This window comes from Corylus avellana, chromosome ca5 (genome assembly GCF_901000735.1).
Source record: "Corylus avellana chromosome ca5, CavTom2PMs-1.0".
Classification (NCBI taxonomy): Eukaryota; Viridiplantae; Streptophyta; class Magnoliopsida; order Fagales; family Betulaceae; genus Corylus; species Corylus avellana.
In genome coordinates, this window is record NC_081545.1 from 31,284,663 (window position 1) to 31,310,184 (window position 25,522).

Genomic DNA, 25,522 nt, shown 5'->3' on the forward strand with positions numbered 1-25,522 from the left:
TCATGTAGGAACCAAAAGAGCCAAGTGGTCATGGTTGCAGGTTTTCCCATTATGCTATGAAGAACAAAAATACGGCACCACATCTTCTCGGCTCAAGAGTCAAAGAGTTTCCTTTGTTACAAAATGACCTCCCTCCAAGGGAACCATAACCAAACAACATCCCATGACATGATCTTCAATATATTCTCTTTTGAACGAACTCGCCCTCCAAAAATTATATGATTCCTTTGCAGCAAAATATGATACACAGCAGCCCCCAAAGCAACCTTGCATTTTACAACTCTCAACCCTTTTTCTCTTAGTATTTTCACTCCCAAAACTAGAATACTTTTTCAATCATTTTCAAAGAAACCCCACATACATACACTTCCTGTTATGCAAGCGATGATTGACAAACCTCATTATTGGATGGAGATATCATGTCTTATACATTACCTTTGGACGGATACACACCATATATAATGTCTACAGATCATCTACTCAAGGCTGTAAAAATCTCCTTTCTCCAACCAAACAAACAATAATAATTTAACCAAGATTTAGCTAAACAATTAGTACAAAACTTATCGGAAATGACACATAAAACAATGAACACACCAAAAAAAAAAAGTGAAAACATGCAAAGATCGTCTTGATAGTTGATATTGTTTTCTTTCCCAGGGTCAAATCATCATTCTGCTCGTTAAGCGTCCAAGCTTAAGACAATCTTTGTGCAGCCTCTTTGGCAAGCAGTTTCTCCTTTGCTTTGGTCTTGGCCTGGGATTTGGTACCCATGATGCCACCTCCCCATTTCTTTCGATATTCATCATACTTGTCATTAAAGTTAGCCTGGTATTTATAAGAAAAATGAAAATTAGCCTGGTATTTATAAGAAAAATGAAAAGATGAGAGATTTTACGCAACAATCGTTACATTACTAATAATAAATGAAATGATGCAAGAGACGGGGGATCAATCCTACTAGATATGAGTAATGTTCGAAACCACATTTTTATTTACTATCCAACATAATAACGTGACAATGCCAATCAGCCCATGTTTTTTTTTATAAAAAAAAAAAAAACTAAGGGCTGATTAACATTGTCACGTCAACGGGTTAGGATAGTAGAGGAATTAAAATGTGGTTTCTGACATTACTTATTAGATAAAGGTCAGCAAGATGAGTAATTTGAGAACTTGCAGTATTCGCTAATCACATAACTCACATAAAATCACTACCTTATTAACCAATAAAGTATGATACTTTGTCCTTGAAAGTAGTGAAACTTTCTCTAAAATTGTTTCATACGGTCTAGTTCCCAAAGCCTAGAGGAAAAGAGAAGAATAAAATAAAATCTGTCTTGCCACCATTCATCATAGACTATTACCTTTACTGCCTCCAAAATCTTACTAAATTCCAATTTATCTTCATTCTTCACGGATGTAAGGCACAAAGCTGCAGCTGTCTTCTTATGTACAATCTGTTTAAGAAGAGATATCATAAGCCAGCCATAGATAGAGTCAGTGATTCAAACCTGCATAACTGAGACAATTTACTTTATATGAGAAATAATAATTGCATTGAAGAAAAAGAGTAGAAAAATCACCGCTCCAAGCCGAGACTTGCCCTTCACAATTGCATAAGGGACCTCCATTTTCCGGCACAAGGCAGGCAACCAAACAACAAGCTCAATTGGGTCAACATCATGAGCAATAACCACCAACTGGGCCTTGTTCTACATGGATTAAATTTTTTTTTTTTTTCAGAAGAATGTACAACCTATTGAAGAATGAAGTTGACTAATACACTAGCATGCAAATGCTGGCAATCCAAGCTGAAATTACATAGTGGTAACATGAGGGATCCAACAAAATGGTGAAAGATGAATCTTATAGGAGTAAAGGGAGGAATCAATGATTAGAAACCAGATAGGTATCCATCAAGCATATGGGTCGTCATTGAAAAAGGGGCAAAGAAAGATAAAGATTAAGGAGTAATGCTACACACACTCCCTCTTCCTCACACCCATTTTCACACACGCTTAGGTGGTTTTTAACACCATCATTGAATTTGGAACAGATCTTTATTGGATTTTAATCTAACGGTGATTTTAAAAGCCACCTAAGGGTGAGTGGAAAGGGGTATGGAGAAGTGTGAGTGTGTTTAGCATTACTCAAGATTAAAAGTAATGAACAGAATTCCATTTTTCCAAGACATCTTAAAGAATTGCTGTATCCCACAAAACCCATCTAGCCGCAGAGGTCAATATGAAAAGCTTAAAGCCAAAGAGACTCATCATGCACTATAATCTATGAAGCTAGCTAAAAATTAAATAATAAAGAACACAACAGCCAATTACTTAAAAATACCTGCTCAATGAGGTATGTAACATGATTAAGGCCATACTTAACAACAATGGGTTTCTTTGCCTCCACACTCTTCCCCTCGGCTTCAGCTTGTGCTCTTTTTAGAAGTCTTTCCTTCTTAGCAGCTTTGTCCTCAGGTCTATATTTGAGCAACAACTTAAAAAGGTTTGTAGCTGTGCAACATAGAATGCCAAAGAAGTTGAATATCCGGCTCCAGAAATACTTGCTTTAATACAACATAATACCATGTAAACTCATATACCATGACACTGACAAGTCTATAGAAGTTACTCATACAACACTCACATCCCATTTTATTGTAGTTACTCATATAACACTCGCATGCCATTTTTATTTGTACCAAAATTGCACCATTTTTCACATGGCTACCATAATGTATTGAGCCAAAATAAGAAAGTGCTCTAAAACCAATACCAAGGTTCTTGTCAAGCGCTTTTGTGAACTGGTTTATAGCAGGAGGGACTTTCAAGCGTTGCTTCAAGATCCTCCTTTTCCTCTGAATACGAACAACATGTGGCCATTTGACAAATCTTGTCAAATCTCTCTTTGGTGGTAATGCACCACCAACGCCGAATTGCTTCGACCGCTTCTCAAACAAAGGGTTCACAACCTTTTCCTGTAATTTCCAGTGTTAATTAATGGAAAAGCAGAGAAACTTATATTCAATAAAAGATAGTCACATCCAAGTCCTCTAAACAGGAGAATTTCTTAACACTTGAAGAGAGAGAGAGAGAGAGAGTTACTTACAGGTTTCTTCTTTGCTGCTATTGGGGCTTTCCCACCTCTTTTGGGAGCCTATGAAAATTATAAACAAAAGTCAAAAAAAAAAAAAAAAAAAGAGTAAACAACAAATGACCTTGATGGAAACAGTTGTACTGTTCCAATAAACACAAAGTACACATACTTACTCCTTTGGTAAACATTTCAACAAACTTCATTGTAAAAACGGTCAATACCATGTACTTAGTGGTCCAGTATGCATAATATCCGAGTTTTGCAGTCTCGTTACAATTTCAGTTTGAGTAAGCAAATGAGAGAAGCAAACCTCCACTCATCACGAGACAAATCATCACAAATTTTCAGTCATAGCATACATCTGGTTCTCCCAAAACAACTACCCCACTAAAGATATGCCTATAATTTTCCTTCAATATTGAATCAAAGAGAGGCCCACCCAAGTATTTGATACTCTCCAAGCTAAGCTAACCCTTTGCAAATCTGATGACTGAAGCCTATGGAAAAGACCAACTTCCAACAACCCATTTTGTAAATTTTCGATGACAAGTAAATGAAAGTGAATACAGAGCTCTGCATGTGTAACTTCAACAATTCATTATGTATAAAAGTGATAATAATCCCCCGATTTTGCTTGATTGTTAAGCATGCTTGCATCCCAATAATTTCAATGATATTAGGTACATGAATCTTCTGGAATTTTAAGGGGACAACAATGGGCATAAACTTATATGTCACTCAAAAAAGAATAATATTACCATGGTGGTGCCTGACTGCAAAGCCTAGTTGGTACGTTGACGGAGGCCGAGAAAGGGAAGGGAGAAGGCTCTGACAATTTTCTCCGTCGCGATGCTAAGCCCTTAAAGTTCTATTTTGCGATAAGCACTTGTAACTTTTACTTATTACAAGTTCGATCTTTTAATGCGCTAGTACGCCTATGCCTATGCGCATCAGCGCATGCTTTCGTGTTTTGCAAAACCGGCCTCCAATTTTTTCCTTTTTGTTTTTGCGTTATTGGAAAACGCTCGGGATTTTTGGAAATTTCGGAATTTCCTGAGCTCGGTGACTGTGGGTTGGGATTACGATTTTGTAAGAATAATTTGTGTTTTTAAAAGATATTGTAAAAAATAAGGTGTTTGGCATTATGATTTAAAAAATACTAAATTTAAAATAGAAAAAAAAAATCTGCGATTTCCCTAAGTAGTTCAATGGGTGCTTATTTAAAAAAGCGTGAATTTAAACCAAAATTAAAATTTCACATGATAAATATTTAATAAAAAATTACTTTTTAATATGTTTTACTAAACACTTTTGCGATTTTAAAAAGTAGCGATTTCAAAAACATAATATTTAAGAACGCAATTTTTAAAATCACACTTATTAAAACCGCAGTCTCAAACATACCCTAATTTTTTGAAAAAAATGTTGCAAAACCGGCCTCCAATTTATTCTTGAAGGTTTAACTTTGAACTACCAATATATTCATACAAGTAAAGAGGTGATTAACTTTGCTAAGAAGCATGTTGTGATAATCCTTTCAAATTCTAGAACTCCTATCATCTAAATTGAAAGTCGAGTTAAAACATTATAATAAGAGCAATAATTTGGGGTGGTAAAATGTAATAAATTCTCATAAATGAAACCAAAATGCATTGGATTCTCATTCAATCACAATCTCTGTTATGGGCAGCTATAGTTATGGGCAGGTCATTGATGATGCCAAAGTAATCTTGAAGGGCGCTAGGAGGTGTGCCATATAAAGAGAGAATCAACTATGGCTGTACACAGACTAGCGAAGGAGGTAGCAAAAAAATTTTTAAACAAGGTTTGGCTTGGGAAAACTCCTAATTGTATTTTTGATTTAGTCAATTTAGAGCATTTAGCTCTTGTTATGTAGAGCTCCGGCTTTGATACTCTTTTGAATGAGATCAGATTTTATTCAAAAAAAAAAAAAAAATCACAAGTTTTGCTTAAAAACCGTCTAAAATTACATTAATATAAATAATTGAATAATAATATAAGGAGGACTAAATTTCTTGTCATCCTAAATATAATGTGTAATTTAAAATTATTATTCAATTTAAGATTATCATTATTAAATTTTAATTTATCGGTGATTTTGACGCGAAGCCTGTGATGTCTGAAACCTTAGCTTTATTCCAATATTACATTATTTTAGTCTCCCACAATTAACCTAGTCACTCACAATACACATACTACGTGCGCTTAGAACAAAAACAAAAGAGAAAAAAGGCACACTACAAGCTAGTCCACAAACATCCAACTCCATTGTTCTGGCAGTTCCAAATCTTAGAATTTACATTAAAAAAAAAAAAAAAAAATCACCAACATTGGAAAGGTATTATTTGAGAGTTGTAGATGGGTAGATTCGGATTAGTTAAGGAGGAGTATGCTTTGAAGAAGGTGGTGGGGATGGAAATATTGGAGGGAAAGGGAATGGGAGAGATGGTGTTGGTGTTGGGGTTGGTGGTGGTGGGGAATGGGGGAATGGGAATATTGGAGGGAAAGGGAATGGCAGAAGTGGAGGTGGTGGTGATGGTGATGGAGTTAAACCTGGTATTGGTGGGATAGGAATCAATGGTGCTGGTGGTGGAGTTAAACCTGGTATTGGTGGGATAGGAATCAACGGTGCTGGTGGTGGAGTTAAACCTGGTATTGGGGGGAAAGGAATCAATGGTGCTGGCGGAGGCTGAAATGGGTTAGGCAAAAGTGGAGGTGGCTGGAATGGGTTCGGGATAAGAGGAGGTGGCTGGAAGGGATTTGGTATAAGAGGTGGAAAGAAAAGGTCCGGGTTGGCTTCCTTTTTATCTTGTGAGGGTTTAGCAGGTTTTGAATTTGTAGTCTTTTCAGGAGTAGGTGGAAATGGAAGTCCTGGAAGTGGTGGGAGTGGTGGGAGTTGTGGCAATGGTGGAAGCCCAGGCAGTCCAGGAAGAGGGGGAAGGAAGTAATGATTTGTGGTGGGGGGAAGATCTGGGACTGCTGAGTCTTGAATTGGAGGTAGAATTGCTGAACCATCGGTTGGAGGAATTGAGAGTTCCTTGGAATCTTGAATGCTTGGTTTTTGGTTACAGAGGTTTGGCTGCTTTAGAGGCTTGAAGGTGAAAAACCCAGCTGAGAATATGTGAGTCCCTTGCTTTCTTGACTTGAGATGGAGAGAAGATGAAGTTGCTGTTGAGGCCACAGCACAATAAGGCTCGCTGCTGCTGATTAATGTGACAGAACATCCCTCAATTTTCTTCACATGTTTGCTTATTGAGAAAGGCAAATGGACTTTGAATTCTCCATGTTTATCTGTTTTCACTTCTTTCCTAAAACTCTGTCTTGAAGCACTCCCATGATCTTTGCATTCTACAGCAACAGTTGCACCTGCACTCAATTATTTCTCCACAAAGTTATTAAAAATATCCCAAAACTTACCTTAATATATATATATTGATGATGAAGTTATTGAAATGAACCTGAAATGAAGTGGCTGGTCTTTGAGAAATCCTCTTGGAAACATGTGTCACAGTAGACAGTGCCAACAACAACTGCAGATGGAAGCTTCTTCTCAGGCCTAGCCTCTGAAGGGCTATTAAATGCGAGACAGAGCAGAAAGAATATAACTAAAAACACAGACATTCTATATATCGATCTAAACCTTCTAAGAGAGAAGAAGCATAATAAATTTAGGAGCTTTTCTACTTTTATATATAACCTCAGCAACAAAGCCTCTTTATGTCATTCATGCAAAAACCAGTCAACCACAAACTAGAAGCAGTAACGTAGAGAAGAGGCAAGCAGGAGATGGGAGAGTTAGATATAAAGTGAGGCCTATAGTTGGTGATTCTTGCTTTGATTACATAAAATTTATTGAAGTTTGTTCTTTTGTTGGTGCAAAAAATGCCAATGGGGTATAGTTGGGTCACTGTTGGTTCACGAGACATGTATAGAGTAGCCACAAACTTCACGAGTCTCAAAAACAGCGACTGATGACAAGTAGTTTGGGGAAACGTGTGTTTGTTGGGATTATGCCATTCACATTGAAACTGGCTAGGGAGGCACTAAACGACCTTCAGAATTATGCGGAATCACTTGTAGCTTTCACTTCATTTCATAGTACTAAAGATGACACTCATGTGATCTCAATAAGCTCGAACCTTCTACAAGCTAGGCTCTTGGTGTTTTGTAGGCCTTTTTAGGTTGGGACTCAGTGGGCAGGGATCCCCTGACATGGGATCCCTTCTTTTATTTCTATACCCCTTTTTTTTCTTCTTTTTTTTGGCGGTATGGGATTGGAATCTCCATTGTTATCATCCAAATTACTAGTAATTTGAGCAGACTTTTTACTGTCTGTCATGGACTCTTCTGTTATTTTTTCTTGTTCCATTTTGTTTGCAAAAATTAAGAATAATAGGGTGTCCGAATCCGGGACTCAGTAAGCTTGTGAACTATTCAAACCCTTTCAACTACTTTAGCATCTAAGCCCAGGCTTTTGTGATGAATTAATTAGCAGAGAGCTAGATGGCTCAGGTTGTTCCTAACACCAGCTAACCGCAAGGCTACAAGGCACTTTGCATAGGGGCTAAAACAGTTTTTTTTTTTTTTTTTAAGGCAATTGTATCCTTCACACGTGACAAGATTTAATAGTCTTTAAATCAGTATTTATTAAAATTAAAATTAAAATTAAAAAAATAATAATAATAACTACTAGACCATGTCACATTAGCTTTATAAAAAATCTGCTAGACATTTGTGTGATACATAACAATTAACATTACTTTTCCCGAAATTCATATTAATTTTGTGTACACGAGAAGAAAAGGCCCGAGAAGGAATTTCAATCCAGGCAACCAAATTGATTGGGTTTCATCAACATTTTCTTCACAAAGTTCAACTAAATCATGTGATTGACATCAATGCCAAGCAGCCCATCCATATGAGTTTCCAGCCGAGTGATTAAACTCCAAGATGCTTACTTGGTCTAAAAGTTATTCCACATAGTAAAAGTAGCGCAAGCATTCTGTTGATACAACGACTACGTACATCGAACCCCTGATATAGAAAACTTATAAAAAGTACAATGATTAGAGTGGCATGTCGGGAGTGACAATAAAACCTTATCCAATGCTTAAATTGATAAGGATGAAATCAAGAAGATATATGAACAAAATGTAAGTAATGTAAGCAAGAATGGTGAGAGATCGCTTGGTAGCTTGCATGCTTGTGATGTAAACGTTTTACCCTTACAGATGTTTTTGTCTTTAGTTGGCAAGCGGGTTTAATAAGGCAAGTATCGAAAGTCAAGGTGACTAATACAAAAGTGGTATGTCTACATAATTTAATTCTCTTCGGTTGATGCCTCTAACAAATTGTTTATTTTCTGAGTGGGTTCGAAACATACAAGGCACAAAAGTGTCATAAATTATTTCCATTGAAGAAGTGCTTCCAACTAATCATTTTCTCTTATAGAGCAAGTTGGTAAACTAGTAATATCATTCCTTTTAGAATTATTACCATTTGGGGTGTATACAATGAGGAGGCGAGTTTGGGCCATAGATCTGGGTTGAATTGTTGAAGCTACCTTTGGGCGAATGGGCCCTCAGCTAAGCCCACAAGGCCCTTGATATTTGGGTAGTCCACATTCTATCTTAGAAAACAAAAAAAACAAAACAAAACAAAAAACAAAAAAGAAGAAGAAAGAAGAGAGTTGGGATTGATTCCTATGCTCAGACGATCACACATAACAACAAAGAAGCAAAATAGTAGCCTATCTATGACAAATTTATCTCTTGGCATTACTTGTTTCATGTCATTTTCTCTTATAATTTTTAAAAAGAAAATTTTATACGAAAATAAATACCAGGGGCCGACTCGATTAAAGGTTGTAAAAATCTTGAGATTTGTGCCTATTATTGCATTTTCATTTGGCTAGCTAAATGTTATTTTGAACAGTCGGAACGCTAAAATGAGAACAAAATAAATTGCATCTAATTCAATAATTTAGAAAAACATCTGATAAGCTCTTACAACGCTCACAAAATTTGGTGAGTATCGTAAGAGGGCAGCCACCAAATTAGGTGAGCATTGTGAGCTCTACAAGCTCACCAATACTAAAAAAAGGAGCAAAAAGAGTTGGATGACAATAGATTAACATATATCCTCTGAAAATTTCAGAAATATTACAAAATCATTTACTTATGTGCCGATAACAAAGAAGAAAAAGAAAAGAGACATACTAAAGAAACTTTAAAAGGGAAGGTTTTGTGTAATTCTGAAATAACAGTACCTCTTCATCACGGGTTTCAAAAGGCATGCCAACTAGGTCACGTCTGGTATTCACGGACGAGTTTAGACGTATTCAGCAATTAGGGATTCCATGTCTCCTTGTTGAATATCCCAATCAATCTTCTTTCAATGTTCCTTGATAGTGATAGGTACAAAATTGATGTTAACATATGAAAATTGACCTTGATATTTTGTCTATGGTTATTGGTCCATAACACAGCTGCACATGTTAACATGCCCAAAAATCACAATCGGAAAAGTAAAATAATATCGCTGGGTAACTTTTTAAAAATGCTTTTTTATTTTCAAAACCAAAAACATTTTTTCACAAAATCATTAACAAACTATTTAATGCATGTTGTAACGCATGCTCCAAACCCTAGCTGGCATGGCACAGCCATTGTACTTCCATGTGGAAAATTGGAGGCTTCAATAAGATTAACTGATTAAAAAAATGAGTTCAGAAACGGAGGCGCATAAATACAAGAGACCCTATAGACCCTATATTTTCTATCGGACGGCTATAAAGGCTAGTTAGGTTTAGTAGATAATTTTGTATTTCTTGCCGAAAGAAAAAGGGACAAAGGTAATAACATGAAATTATGAGAGAAGTTTTCTTGTCCAAATATGTGAAGATTAGCAATTTGGGCAATACATGTAAGAGAGTTCTTATGAATGAGCGGATAACTTATCTACTTGTTAGAGTAAGTAAGCTCCATAAAAACTCACATTTGTTGTTTAAATTATTAGCAATTCAGACAATAAATTATTAAAAATTTAAATTTTTTCTTTTCAGCATGTAGCAAACCTGTAAATTTAAATCCTCTATTTTCAGCATGTAGCAAACTTGTAAGAAAGCAGTACCGTTGTGTTTATGATAGCTAGTTATTTTCTAAGGAGCTTAAACGCGTGCACAAGTTCAGTGAAATAGTTTGAAATGGAAAAGATTTATTTTCCCATGTAAATTGTTTTCTTGCGTTTAATGTGTATACAGTGTCACATCATTGAAAACTTTTAAACATCATTGTAACGTGCTCACCGTGTGGTAATATGTAATTATCTAAACATGACCAATTCCAACTTATGCCCACATGATTTAACACCAGATACGTACCAAAATACAAAAGATACTTTAAGCATGAATTAGTTAAATACTCTGAAATGCTCAGTTAAAAGTCCAATAATCTGAAAGACGTGGGAATCTTCATCTCAATCATCTCCTGTTCCAGTTCCAGTGATCAATTAGATTAAATTCTTCACTCGTGTGCCAGTTTTTGCAGACTTAAGTTTGTTCTAATTTGATGTCAATGTGCAACAATTTATTAAGAATAAATCAACCGGATACAACATTATGACACAAACTCAAACAAAGTTCTGTCCTTAATGATCCTGAACAGTGCACCTTCCACTTCAATTATAACCATGTAAGACTTAAATTACAAACACAAAAATGACTACAATTGAATCACATGGCACTAATCAAACCCCAAAAGGGCAAAAAAAAAAAAAAAAACCCACCCAAAACCCAAGAACTCTAAATACCCTATGATACAAAAACATCTTCCTGAGGAAGAACCATTCTGTACAAAGCTAATAGGGGAAAGGATAAAATACTGGTCTGGCCGTATATCAAGCTACAAACAAAATAAAAGCCCCAACTGCCATCTCCCCCAAATTAAACCACATGTAAAAGGATGTATACCCGGCGCTGCACACTGCTTCCAACAGGCTAACCAGCACTGCACACTGCTTCCAACATGCTGCAGTTCAATGTAGTTTTCCGTGTTGGCGTGAAATTGGGGGAAGAAAAAACATAGGCAAAAGAGAGATTTCATTCACAAGAGCTCCTTATCATAAAATGCAAGAAGCTGCTTCACATGATTATGCCAAGCAGCAACACTTTGCCCATCAACTGTAACCCAGTCAACAACGGTTGACGCTGGCTGCTCCCACCACTCATCAAGCTGCAATGTCATACCAGAACACAAGGATTTAAAGAAAAGAAAAAAATCCAAAATAAGGAACAAAATCAAAAAGAAAAGAGTCAAGAACACTATTATACACCACCATCTGCAACTGGAATATAAATAATATTTTATTTTCAGTAGTTACTCATGCACACATATGCGATTGACTACGCGACATTACCCTCCACCCCTTGTATATGGAGGGAGGAGATCCCACTTGGCCTAAAGACCATTGACATGGAATACTAGTTTTGCCCATCACTTGCAAATAAGTTACAAATAAAGCTGTTTTTGCCCAGAGAGAAAGGTGTCAAGCTCCAACAAGCATGATTACCTGAAACCTAGACTCAAGAATGATGAACTGGCATGTTGGAGTTAAACATATAGCTTCAAAAGTCATACAATTCAAAGTGCTTGAGGAAGAGATAACTGCTTTTAAGGGACTCAAGAAAAGAAGGTTCTAACACTTCTTAGTGGTAGGTAAATATGAGAAAAGTCTTCTAACTGATTTACAAGTACGAACATGAATGTTAAAAATTGAATTCAAGAAATATCCAATTTTGAATTAAGCATTATTTTTTTGCCTCCCATAAGCATTTGAAGAACAGCCATTTAACTTCCTTCTTACATATTACCTATCACCCTAAAATTCCCCAGAAAACAGGATTGGGATAATGGAAAAATAAGATTCCAATAACGCAATCAAACAAATCCCAAGGAAAAGCAGTCAGATAGTGTTTAGACAGCATGTCTAGAGTTTTGAATCTCCATAAATGACTCTTAACTGGCTCCATTACTGTATCAAAAAACTGCAACTAATTGTGCCATGCAAAGAAGGACAAACAAAGCAATTTAAAAACTGAAAACCATACATCATTTATTCCAAATTCAGAGTGCTTGATAACAAAACCAAACAATTGTTAAGTTCCATGCTGTCCCCAGTTGAAAACTCTTGTTAGTTTTACCCACAGTGTTGGAAAGCACACATGTTTTTTGAGTCAATATTTTTAAAGGTAATTTGTAAAAGGGATCCATTTAGATTATAGGGGCTCAAATTCTAGTAAAATAATTCAGAATACTCACATACCTATACTGTTGGAAATGTAAAAACAACAGTGAGCTCCACAAGATAAAAGCCAAAATCTTGGTTTAGGGAGCAAGGACAAGGAGATGAAAGCCCATATTTTGTCTAAAACTTTTTGACTAATCACGCCTATATCCTTTTTGTCAACAACCAAGAATATGTTACTTGAGAGTTTATCAGGAATAGTTGTACCAATGTATCTACTGCGCCACCCAACCCAAAATTTTTATATCAGAGCTAATATAGTTGTGCACATGCATAAAACCATTTATGGCATGCCCTTTCTCAACTAATAAACACGAGGGGGTTTCTCCGATGGTGTCTTCTCCGGGTGATTGTTGGTTCGACGGGCTTGTTTTATCTTCAGCGCAGTATTGGTTGGTGGTGGTTTCTGGGTGTTTCTTGGTCTAATGGGGTGGGAGTTTGATGGGGGAGACCGCTTGATGGGGTGCAGTTTTGTCAGCAGTTCGGTGGGTCAATCTGTTGTTTGTTGTTGCGGGGGAAGGAGATGGAGTTTTTTCTGCGGGGGTCATGGGTTTTAGTGGGTTTGGGTTGTGTTGTTGGGTGTCTTGTAGTTTGGTGGGTTCTAACGTGTGGGGGGGTTTCGCTTGGGGTCCTTTTTGGGCTTCTGTGGGGGGTTTTTTGTTTGTTTGTTTTTTTTTTTTTCTTTTTCTAGGTGGTCTTTTTGTAAACTTCCTGTGTACGGGTGCCTTAGGTATTATGAACATATAAGCAGTGTTTACTACCGATGATTTAACTTCTAGTGATGGTAGTTTACTCACCAAACCCTCAACGTATTTACAATCTTCCAAGGACTTTTGAGCATTCAAAACTGCAGTCTTAAGTTCAGGCAACCATTTCTCCACGACAGTCTTTTCTTGTTCAGCAGCCAAATTCAAACAATAACTTGTTGTCCTGCAAGATGTAGTCAATGGATATTAACAAAGAGACAGAGGCAAAGAAAATCACAGATAATGCAATGCATATGTGACCATACTTAGTCGAATTGCTCAATCATATAGAACAATTTCCAAGATAGCACAAGAGCTGTGTAGACAGGTCCAGGTAGAACTTAGAAGATCAAGGAAAGGCAAAGAATTTTAAATAAATAGGCCTTAACTGCATCTCTCAAAAGATACAGATCACAGAGACAAAAAAAAAAAAAATTTGAAACAAAGCCAGACTGGTAAAAGACCTTGCCAGGTCATTGGTGGTTCAAACAATATTCAAGTTCATTGAGAAGACTAATTTCAATGAGGGAGAAACTGCCAGCTAAAGCAAAAAAGAAACTTTTCTCAGCAAGAAGACATTTTCAGCTTCACCTGTCATATTCTTGTTGAGCACGGTAAGCATGGTTCAACAATGCATGACCACTTTCAACAAGTTCTTGCCGTATATGAACCAAATTTATTGCCTTTGCCAACTCCTCCAACACACTAGCCTCAGAACCACGAAGTTTCAAACAGAATTCAAGGGACTCCAACACTGATGCTAAACTAGCATCTGAACCCTCCAAACCTGATTATCAAGTAAAAGTTATCAGTTGATCATAAACCATGATTTGGATCAGAAATGGACAGAGAGCCATCAAGTGGGCATTTAAAGCCCTAAAAATAATCTAAAGCAAAGAAGTTGAAAACCTCTAAACAAAGCAGTCCCACACCCTTTTTTTCTAAGTAAAAGTAATTTATTAAAAAGCTCAGAAGGCACAACCCAAGTGCACATGAAATATACAAGAGATACACCTAACTAGAAGAAGAAAAAGGTAAAGAAAAACACAAAAACTAGAAATATTTGAGGCAATTGTCCAAAGGTAAAATGTCTTTAGAAAAAAATCCTTTAGATTCCCATCGTCTGTTCACAGTCTTCAAAACATTGATCCATTCTTTCCTTCCAAATACACCACACAAGGCCCAATAGAACCAACTTCCAAAAAGCAACATCCCCAAAACCTACCACATTGACCTTTCCAACCAACTTCCTTTTAATACCAATACTACATTTAACCAAAAAAAAAAAAGTAACAACAAAAAATTCCCTAAGACTTAGAACTGTAGATCAGACCACATGAACCATATGTGCTTCTTTTATACTATTTCATAAGAACTCTTATGGAGAATCCAAGAATTTCCAAAACCTGGGAGTTCAATGTAGTTTAATTTTTCTTATGCACATCCTAGAAAAAGAAGTACGTGAAACAACTTAACATTTGACATATTCGGCACCCATTTTGTGCTGAGTGCATGTAAATCTGTGGGCACAGATGAGTATTAAGGGCTACACTGTGTCAGACAAAGTTAATTTACCCTTGGTAAAACCAGCACTAAGTCATTGGCTCTTATTATGTACTGATCCAAGCCATGTTCTACCTTACATATACTAGACAATTAAGAATATGACAGCAGCATGTGTGGTATGAGTGTCTTGTCACATATAAATGTACTAGTTTGCATGCATGTTTGTCTTTGTTGCATTAGTGTTAAATCCCCACTTACCCCAAAAGTTTAATGTCATAGGAAATTATTGATTTAATCATCTAATTAATATTCTAACACTTTCCTTCACATGTGGGCTCAAACTTCCCCTTAATAAGTGAAATGTTTAATTGAAATGGGAAGTGAATGGCAGAGACAAAGTTCGAACTCAAAATCTTTGCTCTAATACTATGTTAAATCACCAATTATCTCAAAAGCTTAAGCTGATTGAAAATTGTTGATTTAATAATTTAATTAATATTTTAACAATTAGTTATTAAGATTGGTTACTATACATCCTTGAGATACTAGAAGCAACTAAAGTTGGCGGGTCAAGTTGGTTTACCTAGTGTATATCCCACCCATTCGTGAAAAAAGTAAAATTAGTACATAGTTAGCGAACAAAAAAAATATAAGCAAGTAGTTTTTATTTCCAAACTAGGACTCCTTGATATTTTAGTTTTAAGGAAAGATTTCTATGAATGGAGGAAAGAGGCAACTGGTACTTTTGTGCAAAACATGATGTTGATGGCCAAAAACTCACCAGCAGGATATTGAAGTGCAGAAGAAACACGGCATATTGATGGAATTGCAGATAGATCCCTGGCACCAGCTTTTGCAGTTAATAAAGCAGCATTCTTTTCTGCGGAAGCAACAGCTTCAGGTCCAGTGGATCCATTAGCACCCATAGACTCTAAGAGTGCCTGATGCAAAATTATTGAAAAAATAAGCCAAAAATAAGTCCAAGAATTTATGGATGCAAGCTGTTACAGAGAAAAAAATTCATGATCTCAAAAGCATAAAAGATTTGAACCCAAAAAATATGCAGTCACACACAGGGTAAGTACATTAGGAAGTAGGGCTTTCCCATACAGAGATGTCATACAGGATATCATAGTGTCAAGATCTATCTTATTAGTAGTCATCAGTAAATCCATTCACATAGGCCGTGACACCATTATCAACATCCAACTTGAATGTCAACATATCACATAATTAACAGAATTTCATACATGGTATTTGAACCAACTAAAACTAGGTAGGTGAGACACATTGAATAATAGGTTTCCAGACCTCCACAAGAAGCATGCAACTTGCTGCATTGCAGACAAATTTCAAAACATTAGTTCCACATATATCTCAAGAGGAGAATCCACGAAAATTGCAATTCTCGACTTGTCCTGTCATGTCATACTCGTACAGGGGCCACATTAAACCTTTACACATCATTCCAATTATCGGGTGCCACCCAATTCGGAATGGGGCTCCAAACTGGAACTCTTTAATTTAGTATTTAAACAGGTCCAGGAGTTCTGAGCAATAAATTCTTGTTGTGGAATGAATCCCACATCATTAAGATACAAGCTTGGTTATGGTTTTAGTACAAACTAGGCCACTCAACCAACTAGCTTAAACATTTAAGGCGGATATTTCCAACACGTTATGGATGCGGTTTGTTTATTATTGGACTCCACATGCTTGGTTCAATTGCATCTGTCACTATTTCATTAGGCTGGTTGAGCCCCTCTGGCTATGGTACTACTGGATTTATTCTGTTTTCGTTGGGCCAACACGTGAGCGGTGTTGAAGTATGAGTCCCTCATAGGTTTGGTGTGAGCGTGGTTATGAAATTATGTACTGGTTGGACCTCTCGACCAACTACCAACTATCTTAAGCTTTAGGGTTGCAACTTTTGATATGAACTTAAGAGTGAAGCAGCACTAGCAATCACAGGCACTATGGCAGCATTGAGAACAAAGATAGCACCAGACACATTCACAAGTAAAGGTACAAGAATGAACAAATCTTAGTAATCCTTAATACACCCCAAAAAAAAAAAAAGAGAAAAAAGAAGAGGATCGTAGGAGCAACTTCAAATTGTGGTTATAAATGCCAATGGTAGTCATCTGTAATGAAATCATCATCAGATTCTGAAATGGCACCCCTAATCAACAAAAAGTAGATGTCGGGTATCCATGCTCACAATAAGAATTGCATTCAAATTTACCTCAAGTCATTGAGTGCTAGCTAGCTCATAGTACTTCCTCCTCTCATAAGAAAAGGATGGAGAGTGGAGTCAATTCAAGACCCACTGGATGCACAAGTAATATACCAATAAAAAGAAAGCGAAACAAAACAATCAAACCAACAATTACCAAAATCTAAGACTGCAAACAAACTTGGGATAAATAGTTAACTAACCCAAACAACAACTTGTTCTATCATAGTTTCACAAACCTGTGGGGTTGATGGAAGCATGTAGAGGCTATTATCAGGACTTCGATAGAAAGCAGAAACTTCTTTATCAACAAGATCTTTTGCACTATTTGAAATGTCCACAACGAGTGCGCATGCTGGAATTATAGTGCTTGATGCATACTCCCTTGCGGCTAATGGCTGCTGGTTCCAAAACGCAGCGGCATCCTACAAGATTGTTGAATCACCTTAGAATTATCTATGACAAAACAAATTGTTTACTTATGCTGCTCAACTTAAAGAAAACAACAGCCATAAATGCTAAGTTCCACCCATATTCTACTTTTACCACATAACTATATCACAAAGGCATACATAAATGATTGGCTGCCTAAGATACTACACATTTTGGATACCGTTTCTTGGAAAGCTTGCACTATCCCTTCTCACTTCCAACTATAATTTTACCTACAGATCCATAACTGAAGATGGGGGCTATTGGCCATTTTTACACCAGTTATTGTGAAAAGTGAAAGTGTGCTTCCATTTAATCACAAATTTGAGCTCAAATTAGTAGTTCTAATTACAGCATAAATTGTATTTGATGGCTTCATTTAAAAAAATTCACAAATTTGAATGTTTAAGTGCTATTTAAAATTAAACTAAACCCTCCAATTTTCATCAGACAACAAAACATGCCCTATGAATGCCTCTACATAGAACTAATTAACAGGTTTTACAAGAAGATTAAAGTTGAGATATCTTACCATGTTAGCCTTTAATAGAGCAGTATATATGGTCTCCAGTTCAGATCTACGAGCATCAAACTCTTCAATCTTCTTCCATTTTTTTTTCAAAGAATCTTCAGCTTCTTTCCTCTCCGCACATAATTTATTCAAGCGCTGTATTTCAGCCATTAGAGTATTCAAGCTCGCCTTCAACCCAGTAACTTCTCGTTCCTTTGTCCAAACATCCAACTGCACCAACACACCAAGAAATAATAAAAAATGCGGTCCAATGATCAACCACTTCCCCAAGGGGAGAAATATAACTTGAAAATCAGATACTATCAATATCTACTCTTGAGAAGAGTGACTGATTTAGAGAGATTTAATTCAAGTTTGTAGAGTGTGAAAAAAATGAAATATTAAATGGGGAAGCAACGCAGATTGTATTTTATCTAGGATATAATCGTAGACAAAGAATACATGTGACTGACCCTGATTACCTTAATTAGTTGAGTTAACCAAAATAAAATATTTTAAACAAACAACGAATAAGAACAAAGACACAAGCGAAAAATCTCCAACCATAGCATTGTTCCACCCAGATTATTGTTAAACTGAAATACATAAGATGCACAAAGACTTGCCTCGAATTGCCTAAGACTGCCGACAGTCTGTGATGCACCTCCAACAACTGCATCACTACTTCCAAGCAAACGTTTTACAAGTTTTTGACTCAAGTCCCTAGCTTCAGCAGCTTTATTCAGTGCATCTTCAGTAGCCAAAAATTGTTGAACATGAGCTTTCTGTGAACAAGATAAAATACCATAATCAATTAAACACCTTCCCAATGACATCAACTGAGCATAAATCAGAAAATGGGGGGGGGAAAATGAAGAAGAAGCAGAAAGTAGAGTGCAAAGTCTAATCAAAGCACTTTAAGAAAATGTACGAGTCTGGTTCTAAAACCAGCTTAAACCCATTTTCGTTGACATGTATGAGATTGAGGGCTTTCATTTGGGATGAAGAAAAACAAGGAAGAAAAGAAGAGAGAGAGAGAGAGAGCAATGCACTTGACAAGATCATATAGAGAAACATTACTTATCAAAAAAAAAAAGATCAGATAGAGAGACATAACTACTTGCAATATTAATAAAAGAACGAGTCAAGGTCCGAAGAGAGGAAAACAAAATAGTTTGCAGATCAAACGAACAATAAAGCTTTAATAAATTAACTATGCAGTAACTAACGCATAAAATTAAAATGAAAAACAAAAAGGTACCTGTCTTTCAAGAAGTTGATTTTGAGTTCCTCTAGAAGGTATATCTCCTCCAATCTTTCCATTACCATAAAGCTGATAGTGTAATGGTGAGTTCACATCAGGAGAAGAAACATCCATAACTGTGTTGTTCTCATACTTGTACCTATTCAGCAATCAAAATGTATTGGTCCATTAAAAGGTGTTTGCACATTGATTAAAGAGACCGAAACTTTACCAGTAGATGCTTAAAAAGCATTACACCAGCAAAAGGCCTCTTTGATATTAAAGATGAAACAAAAGGGAACAAATTTTACACATGGTATATGAAATCATTATAATGATTTTAAGCAATCAAAAGGGAAAAAAGATGAAACAAGTCAAAGCAAGGAGTAAATCATGCCAAAACAATACATACATGAGAGTATGTATCCTATTCATCAATATCAAAAATATGAAACGAAACGTTAAAGGAAAAAAATTTGTGTAACAAAATCCATCAAATTTGTGATACAACTCAACTAACTAATGAAAACTCGACAATTTAAGAGCCAAGAATGAAAACCATTTTTCAGTAATAATATGAACTTATTGGAAAAAAAATAAGAACTATATGCAAAAATGATGAGAAATCCTCTGGCAAAGAATGAAAAGCAATAAAACTATTGGAATAACCTGAAAACAAACATAGTTGACTAGAAAAAGAGTCCATGTCTGCCAAAAGAGAAACGAATGGAAACTACTACCTTTTAGGGAGGTTAAAAATAGGCACCAAGACCCATAAAGCAAATGCACCTCTCTTGGCTAACAGCCTGTGTCCAACTTTACCTACCTATTTACCAAAAAAATATTACATGTCCAATGAAGGACCTTTAACAAACGAACATACTTCAAAGGGTTGCGTTGACATAGATGCAAAAGAAATAACCCTTTTTTTTATTAATTGAAATACCATTAAACGCGTAAGCTGCCCTCAGGTATAAAAAAATCCTTTGAAATATCAAACCCAGATATACAACATCCCCATCCTTAAAGCTCTGCTCAAATCAATAGACAACTTTGATGCAGTGCCAAATTGGCAGCCATGACACAATTACATAGATGTTAAGGTGGCTAAGTAAGAAGACTAAGAGTTATTGGCTTGGAGTAGAAGACTTGTTATACAACTACCTATATTTATTAGAAATTTGTCATGTTCAAGTCTCTCTATATTTGGATGGTTGCCTACAATAGTTCTCTTTTTTCTAATTTTCTATAATTTTTGAATTTGTGTTTTTCTGCTACCTAGTTGGGTGTCTCTCTTTTTATACTCCCTATGTACTTGGGTTACGCCCCTTTACAGTTCTAAGAAGATTGAATTACTCATAAAAAAAAAAAAAAATATCTGTGATAAGACAATTTTGGTAGAGCATCGTTCCCTTTTCCTTCTTCCTCTCTTGGTTGTGGATTGTTGCTCTACCTTCCTCCTTCCTCTAATCCAACCCATTTCAAAATCATTCACATCTATTCTAGCAACCATCTAAGCTAATAGCATAAACTATGCTGACCCAGATTGGTATGTGAGAAGAAATAGTTGAGAAATGGCGGGAACAATTTTAAATATACTATCAAAATACTTAAAATTCTAGTTATAGTTCAATGATATGTAGAGTCCATCCTAGCTATCAAAACCTGCTCCAAGCATTGCTGTAAACGCGGGTGCTAAAAACTTAAATGTGATTGCTTACAGTAAAACATAAAAATCCCCATACAAGACCAAACCAAGCTTGATCATCTATTTAAAATCTTAAAGTTACTTTTCTCAAACAAGGTTTCAGAGGAAATGAGCCAATAAATATATTTAATTTCTCGAACTCCAAACATTATAAATGATCACTCAAGAAGACCTCAAACAAATTATTTTCTAAAGTGAACTATTAAAATTGATGGTTCAAAAATAGGGCAAGCAACAACCTCATCAACAAACAGTGGTCTGATATTCAAACAAGTAGCACTAAGTAGAAGAATGATCTTGTCGGCAATCAGTGGTCCGAGATTCACACAAGTAGCACTAAGTAGAAGACTAGTAATAGACCCCTAGACCCCCAACTAAAAAACCATAGTCAAACATCAACAAAGTAGAACAAAGAGTGCGAAGATTCGTATGAACACAAATTGAAAACAATAAGAATGTAATTTTATACCTTAAAGTTTCTGCATCAGCTCTAACATCAATTTTCTCAATCTCTCTAGAAATTAGAGTTTTCAGCCTTAAAGTGTATGCAGTAATTGCTTGAAGCAACTGAGGAGGACTCTTCAAGCAATTTGCAATAACAGCTCTAACCTCGTCAGGTATTTCACCATCAAAATCAACACCTAGCTTGGCTGCTTCCAATTGAGGATTCAAATGAATACCACTTCCTTCATAAGCAGGAAAACAATTGCATATTTTTTCAATCATACGTGCTGCAAGAGATTCACATGCCTTTCGGATACTTCTCTCCCGGTTTGTTTCTATAAGAATCATGTCATCCGCAGATTTACTGTCCTTAACAGTTGAATACACAGCTTCCTTCTCACTGTCACCAAATCTTTTAATCACTTCATCTGAAGAGTCAAGACTTAATCTTTGAGCATCCCTTGCTTGATTAACATAGTAACAAAGACGTTTGTGATACTCTGCAAATATTTTTGCTGCTTCATCACACTGTTGGTCATAAGCCTTCAACATCACCTGCTTGTGCCTGCATTATGTGTAAGCAAATATAAGCTCTGTTGAATTGAGTTTAGTTAGCAAATTATTAAAACACACCATCAAAAAAAAAAGGTAACATGCGCTATATCGATATTGGACTCATTTACAAAAGGCCTACGCAATTCAGTGTATGGTAATCACTGCTCATCTACTTCAACAAACTCCGTGCACTTTCTCACAACAAAGTTTACTTCTTCAAAACATAGTCATATCAGTGGTAACATAAACTTCGCATTCGCAATGCGTATAATAACCGCTTAACTAAAAAGAACCGACATCGTTCAAATGACACAATATTCCAAATTCGTTCCTCATCAAAACAACACAATTATTATTTCTTTGAACCAAAACACACTACAAATCACGCAAAAGTCAACAAACAGATAGAAGCAAAACATAGCCACTGATTTTCCAAACCCCCGAACCTGTAATTGGCACGCTCGTCGAGCATTCTCTTGCGCTCGGCCTCCTCCCTCGCAACCTCCAGCATCTTGGCCCTCAAATCCTTCCTCTGCCTCCTCACCACATTCCTCAACCTCTCCACCTCCTTCGCAGCCGCTTCCCTCTCCAGCAACGCTGCCTCCTTCCTCTCCACGACGCCCAATCCCTCCTCCGCCGCCGAGGCCTTCTCCTTCCTCCTCCCTCTACTCCTACCCTCCTCTTTGCCACCACCGCCGCTATCCCCACCGCTACCTCCCCCGTGGACCGTGATGTTCCTCCGAATGTTCTCCACCGTCTTCTCCGACTTCACCCGCGCGATCAGGAAATTCCAGACCGGGATCATGTTCCCTCGGCAAATCTTGCGGAGGGCGTCCGTCGAGGGCAGCTGAGACTTGCCGCTCGCCGCGCTGTACGGGCCCAAGGGCCTGTACCCCATCTCCTTCCGCAGCCACTCCAGTATGGCCTCCGGCTGGGCCGCCGAACCCGACGAGCTCTGCATTTCTGGCACCGAAAAAACTACCTAGGCTCGCACCGAATTGTGATAGTGAGGAACCGAGGCCTATGAGCTCTGCATTGTGTATAAACCCTAATTTCCCGATCCGAACTTGGTCTCCGGAGCTACTATAGTATTGAATCTCAGAGATCAGATACTGTGACGATGTGCAAAATCCAAAGCGTATTTGAATTTCTTAGGTGGCGTACTTGCTGTTAAAAGTTCAAATCGGAGGTTCCGCTCTTGAATGTACCGCGTACATTGGTTCATTTAAGACACTATCTTCTACGGTTATTAGTACCCAACAAACAAAAAATAAATAAATATTCAGGTTAAAAGAAAATATGATTAAACCAATTGGAATTACTCATAAACAAATAAATAAATCGAGAAAAAAATGATATTATAAACCATGTTGTCTTTTGAACAAAACAAAAATTATATAACATAGAAAAATTGAAACCCTAATTTTGTACGTGTTTAAAAATGGTTCCTATAATTTAAAAAATAAAGAAGCACTCAATAACTTTTTATCACTTTAAAAGTCACTTGAATGTTTTTTCTAAATTACTAATAGGGTTTTTGCTAGTTCAGCAAATAGTCAAGTCACTCGCAACTACCTATTTTTCACATTCATTTTATACCGGCTGAAATGACGTGTTTAATTTAATTGACTTCTCATGTCAGCCACAATAATAAATAAAAAAAACAAAAAATTACTTAAAACACCTTGGTGAATATGTAGAGTAAAGTTACTCATAAAACAAATAGATAGAAATCGAATGCAACAAGCTACCCGTATTGCATACAATACTGACAATTCATTGCACTCGATCTGAATAAAAAATAAATATGTCATATCTATTATTCCCTATGAAATCATGATTATGTCAGTTTCCACCCACGATTATTCCATATTTATTATGACATAATTATAAATTCATGTGGAATAATAAATATGACTATGGAATATGTGTTCTTGATGTAGCATTGATTGGTGAATCAAGATTGACAAGATATATTGTCTGAATGAATGATGAGTGTTACTTTTGTAAAACACATTCAAACTCTTTACAAATTCTTGTTTCAGGTATCTTTTTTCTGCCCATTGATATGCCTTGTCATGACAATTGGAAATTCTGCTATTATGTTTGGTCTTTGACCCTCCACCTTCCCATTGTAATTGCCTGAGCTATTTTTCTATTTTGGTTAATTAATCTCTTTCACATATATTTTTTTTTTCTCTAATTGCAAAGCTCCAATAATGTGATACTATTTGTGCAGTACTGGTATTGTTGTTGTGTACATAGATTTGTTTTATCTATTGGGTGGTATTGTAAATAGTCTTTTAGTTTATGATGGGTTTCAACTTTTGGCATCTTTACTTTTCTTTTTTTTTTTAATAATAACCCATCATCAATGGCTCTTGTGATGATCCATAAGGTTTTTTTTATTTTAGGGATGGATTCAATAACTCACCAAGACACCTACTTCACCAATATTTTAAATGAAAGTGACTTTTTCTTAGAATCTGCAAATGAAATGGTTGAACACCACGAGCCTACACCTCAAGTTGAGGTTAAACCTATTGTTAAAAACACAATGGGGTGGCAACTTCAACATTGATTTGATTGTGATCATTAGGTGCTCCATTATATTTTTAAATGTTAGACTACCTTATGTCCCAATAAATAAATAAAAAGAGAGCAGAAAACAAAATAAATAAAGATGAAATTAAAGCACAATGACTATTACAAGTTGGCATAAACCTTCCAACAACAATGATCACGACATTTCTCCATCACAAGTTCATGGTGCTTTCAATGAGTCATTCATATTCGAAGTCTTCAGCTTCATTGTCAGTATGCTCATCTTCAATGATCATATTATATAAAATTATGCATGCCATCATAATGTTTTTGAGTGTTTCAAGGTGAAAATTTGTGTAGATCCATGCACTATTGCAAGGTGTGCTTAAAGCATTCCAAAGGGCAAAGGCATACTCCACACATTTCCTTGTTGACTCTTGTTTTTTACCAATATGTTTTCTCTTATTTCATTGTGGAGATAAAATTGTTTACACAAATATTGCTCATTGCGTATATATGTCATCAATTAGGTAGTACCTCATTGTGTAGTTATGACCATTTAGTATATAGTTGACAATTGGAGCACACCCTTGACCGTGGTCATCAAATATAGAAGACATTTCTAACACCTTTATATCATTACGAGACCAATATATATATGACATATCTGAAGATCATATAAAATTATTGTTTTCAAAATAATAGTTGGTTCGTGAATATGATTATAATACATACCTTGCCACGAAGATGTACAAATTTTCCATTTTCAGTGCATGCAACGAATGATAATATCCAATGCGCTTGAAAATCCGCTAGCATTCTACCAATGTATTTATTGTTGGGCCGGTGACCTTAAGTATTATTAAGAAGTAACTAAAACTACTGCTTTAACAAACATTTTTAGACTCACTACTGCTATCATTTTTCCAATTCATTCATCTATAAAATCAGTCATAACACCATATGCAAACATCTTAAGTACGATGGTAATATTTTGAAATGAAGAAAAATCAAACATTCTAGAACCATGTATTCCTTAGACAAAATGAGTATATGTGTTTGATTGGTTTTAGTGAAAATGTTTTGTGGGGAAAAGTGAAAAAATAGCAAACAGGGCCAATAAGGTCCGTGAGCTTCCATCATAGATTGAATACAAAGAAAAAGAGAACGA

At 36.2% G+C, this 25,522-nt stretch overlaps 3 protein-coding genes across 3 annotated transcripts; all 3 read right to left on the reverse strand.

Moving 5' to 3' along the window:
• Positions 1 to 385: 385 nt before the first annotated feature.
• LOC132182710 (large ribosomal subunit protein eL8y-like) lies at positions 386 to 4,018 on the reverse strand. The gene is made up of 7 exons (XM_059596029.1): positions 3,861 to 4,018; positions 3,115 to 3,162; positions 2,782 to 2,983; positions 2,350 to 2,519; positions 1,587 to 1,715; positions 1,368 to 1,460; positions 386 to 828 (listed from the first exon to the last, which is right to left on the reverse strand). Exons 1-7 carry the CDS (start codon positions 3,861 to 3,863, stop codon positions 697 to 699), a joined length of 777 nt encoding a protein of 258 aa, XP_059452012.1. The 5' UTR covers positions 3,864 to 4,018; the 3' UTR covers positions 386 to 696.
• A 1,225-nt stretch (positions 4,019 to 5,243) lies between these two features.
• LOC132180927 (vegetative cell wall protein gp1-like) lies at positions 5,244 to 6,990 on the reverse strand. The gene is made up of 2 exons (XM_059593925.1): positions 6,582 to 6,990; positions 5,244 to 6,489 (listed from the first exon to the last, which is right to left on the reverse strand). Exons 1-2 carry the CDS (start codon positions 6,742 to 6,744, stop codon positions 5,501 to 5,503), a joined length of 1,152 nt encoding a protein of 383 aa, XP_059449908.1. The 5' UTR covers positions 6,745 to 6,990; the 3' UTR covers positions 5,244 to 5,500.
• Positions 6,991 to 10,693: 3,703 nt separating this feature from the next.
• LOC132182265 (AUGMIN subunit 5) lies at positions 10,694 to 23,010 on the reverse strand. Its single transcript, XM_059595450.1, has 10 exons — positions 22,254 to 23,010; positions 21,278 to 21,817; positions 19,119 to 19,260; positions 18,484 to 18,642; positions 17,879 to 18,088; positions 17,154 to 17,339; positions 15,460 to 15,619; positions 13,764 to 13,959; positions 13,224 to 13,356; positions 10,694 to 11,354 (listed from the first exon to the last, which is right to left on the reverse strand). Exons 1-10 carry the CDS (start codon positions 22,766 to 22,768, stop codon positions 11,226 to 11,228), a joined length of 2,370 nt encoding a protein of 789 aa, XP_059451433.1. The 5' UTR covers positions 22,769 to 23,010; the 3' UTR covers positions 10,694 to 11,225.
• Positions 23,011 to 25,522: the final 2,512 nt, after the last annotated feature.

Coding starts and splice junctions, on each gene's coding strand:
- LOC132182710 (XM_059596029.1), bottom strand. Junction 2,984..3,114: donor TAGCAGCAAAGAAGAAACCT/GTAAGTAACTCT, acceptor TGGAAATTACAG/GAAAAGGTTGTGAACCCTTT. Junction 2,520..2,781: donor AGCGCTTGACAAGAACCTTG/GTATTGGTTTTA, acceptor TATGTTGCACAG/CTACAAACCTTTTTAAGTTG.
- LOC132180927 (XM_059593925.1), bottom strand. CDS start 6,744: ATGTCTGTGTTTTTAGTTATATTCTTTCTGCTCTGTCTCGCATTTAAT. Junction 6,490..6,581: donor GACCAGCCACTTCATTTCAG/GTTCATTTCAAT, acceptor AATTGAGTGCAG/GTGCAACTGTTGCTGTAGAA.
- LOC132182265 (XM_059595450.1), bottom strand. CDS start 22,768: ATGCAGAGCTCGTCGGGTTCGGCGGCCCAGCCGGAGGCCATACTGGAG. Junction 13,960..15,459: donor TGCACTTCAATATCCTGCTG/GTGAGTTTTTGG, acceptor CTTGATAATCAG/GTTTGGAGGGTTCAGATGCT. Junction 13,357..13,763: donor GCTCAACAAGAATATGACAG/GTGAAGCTGAAA, acceptor TACATCTTGCAG/GACAACAAGTTATTGTTTGA.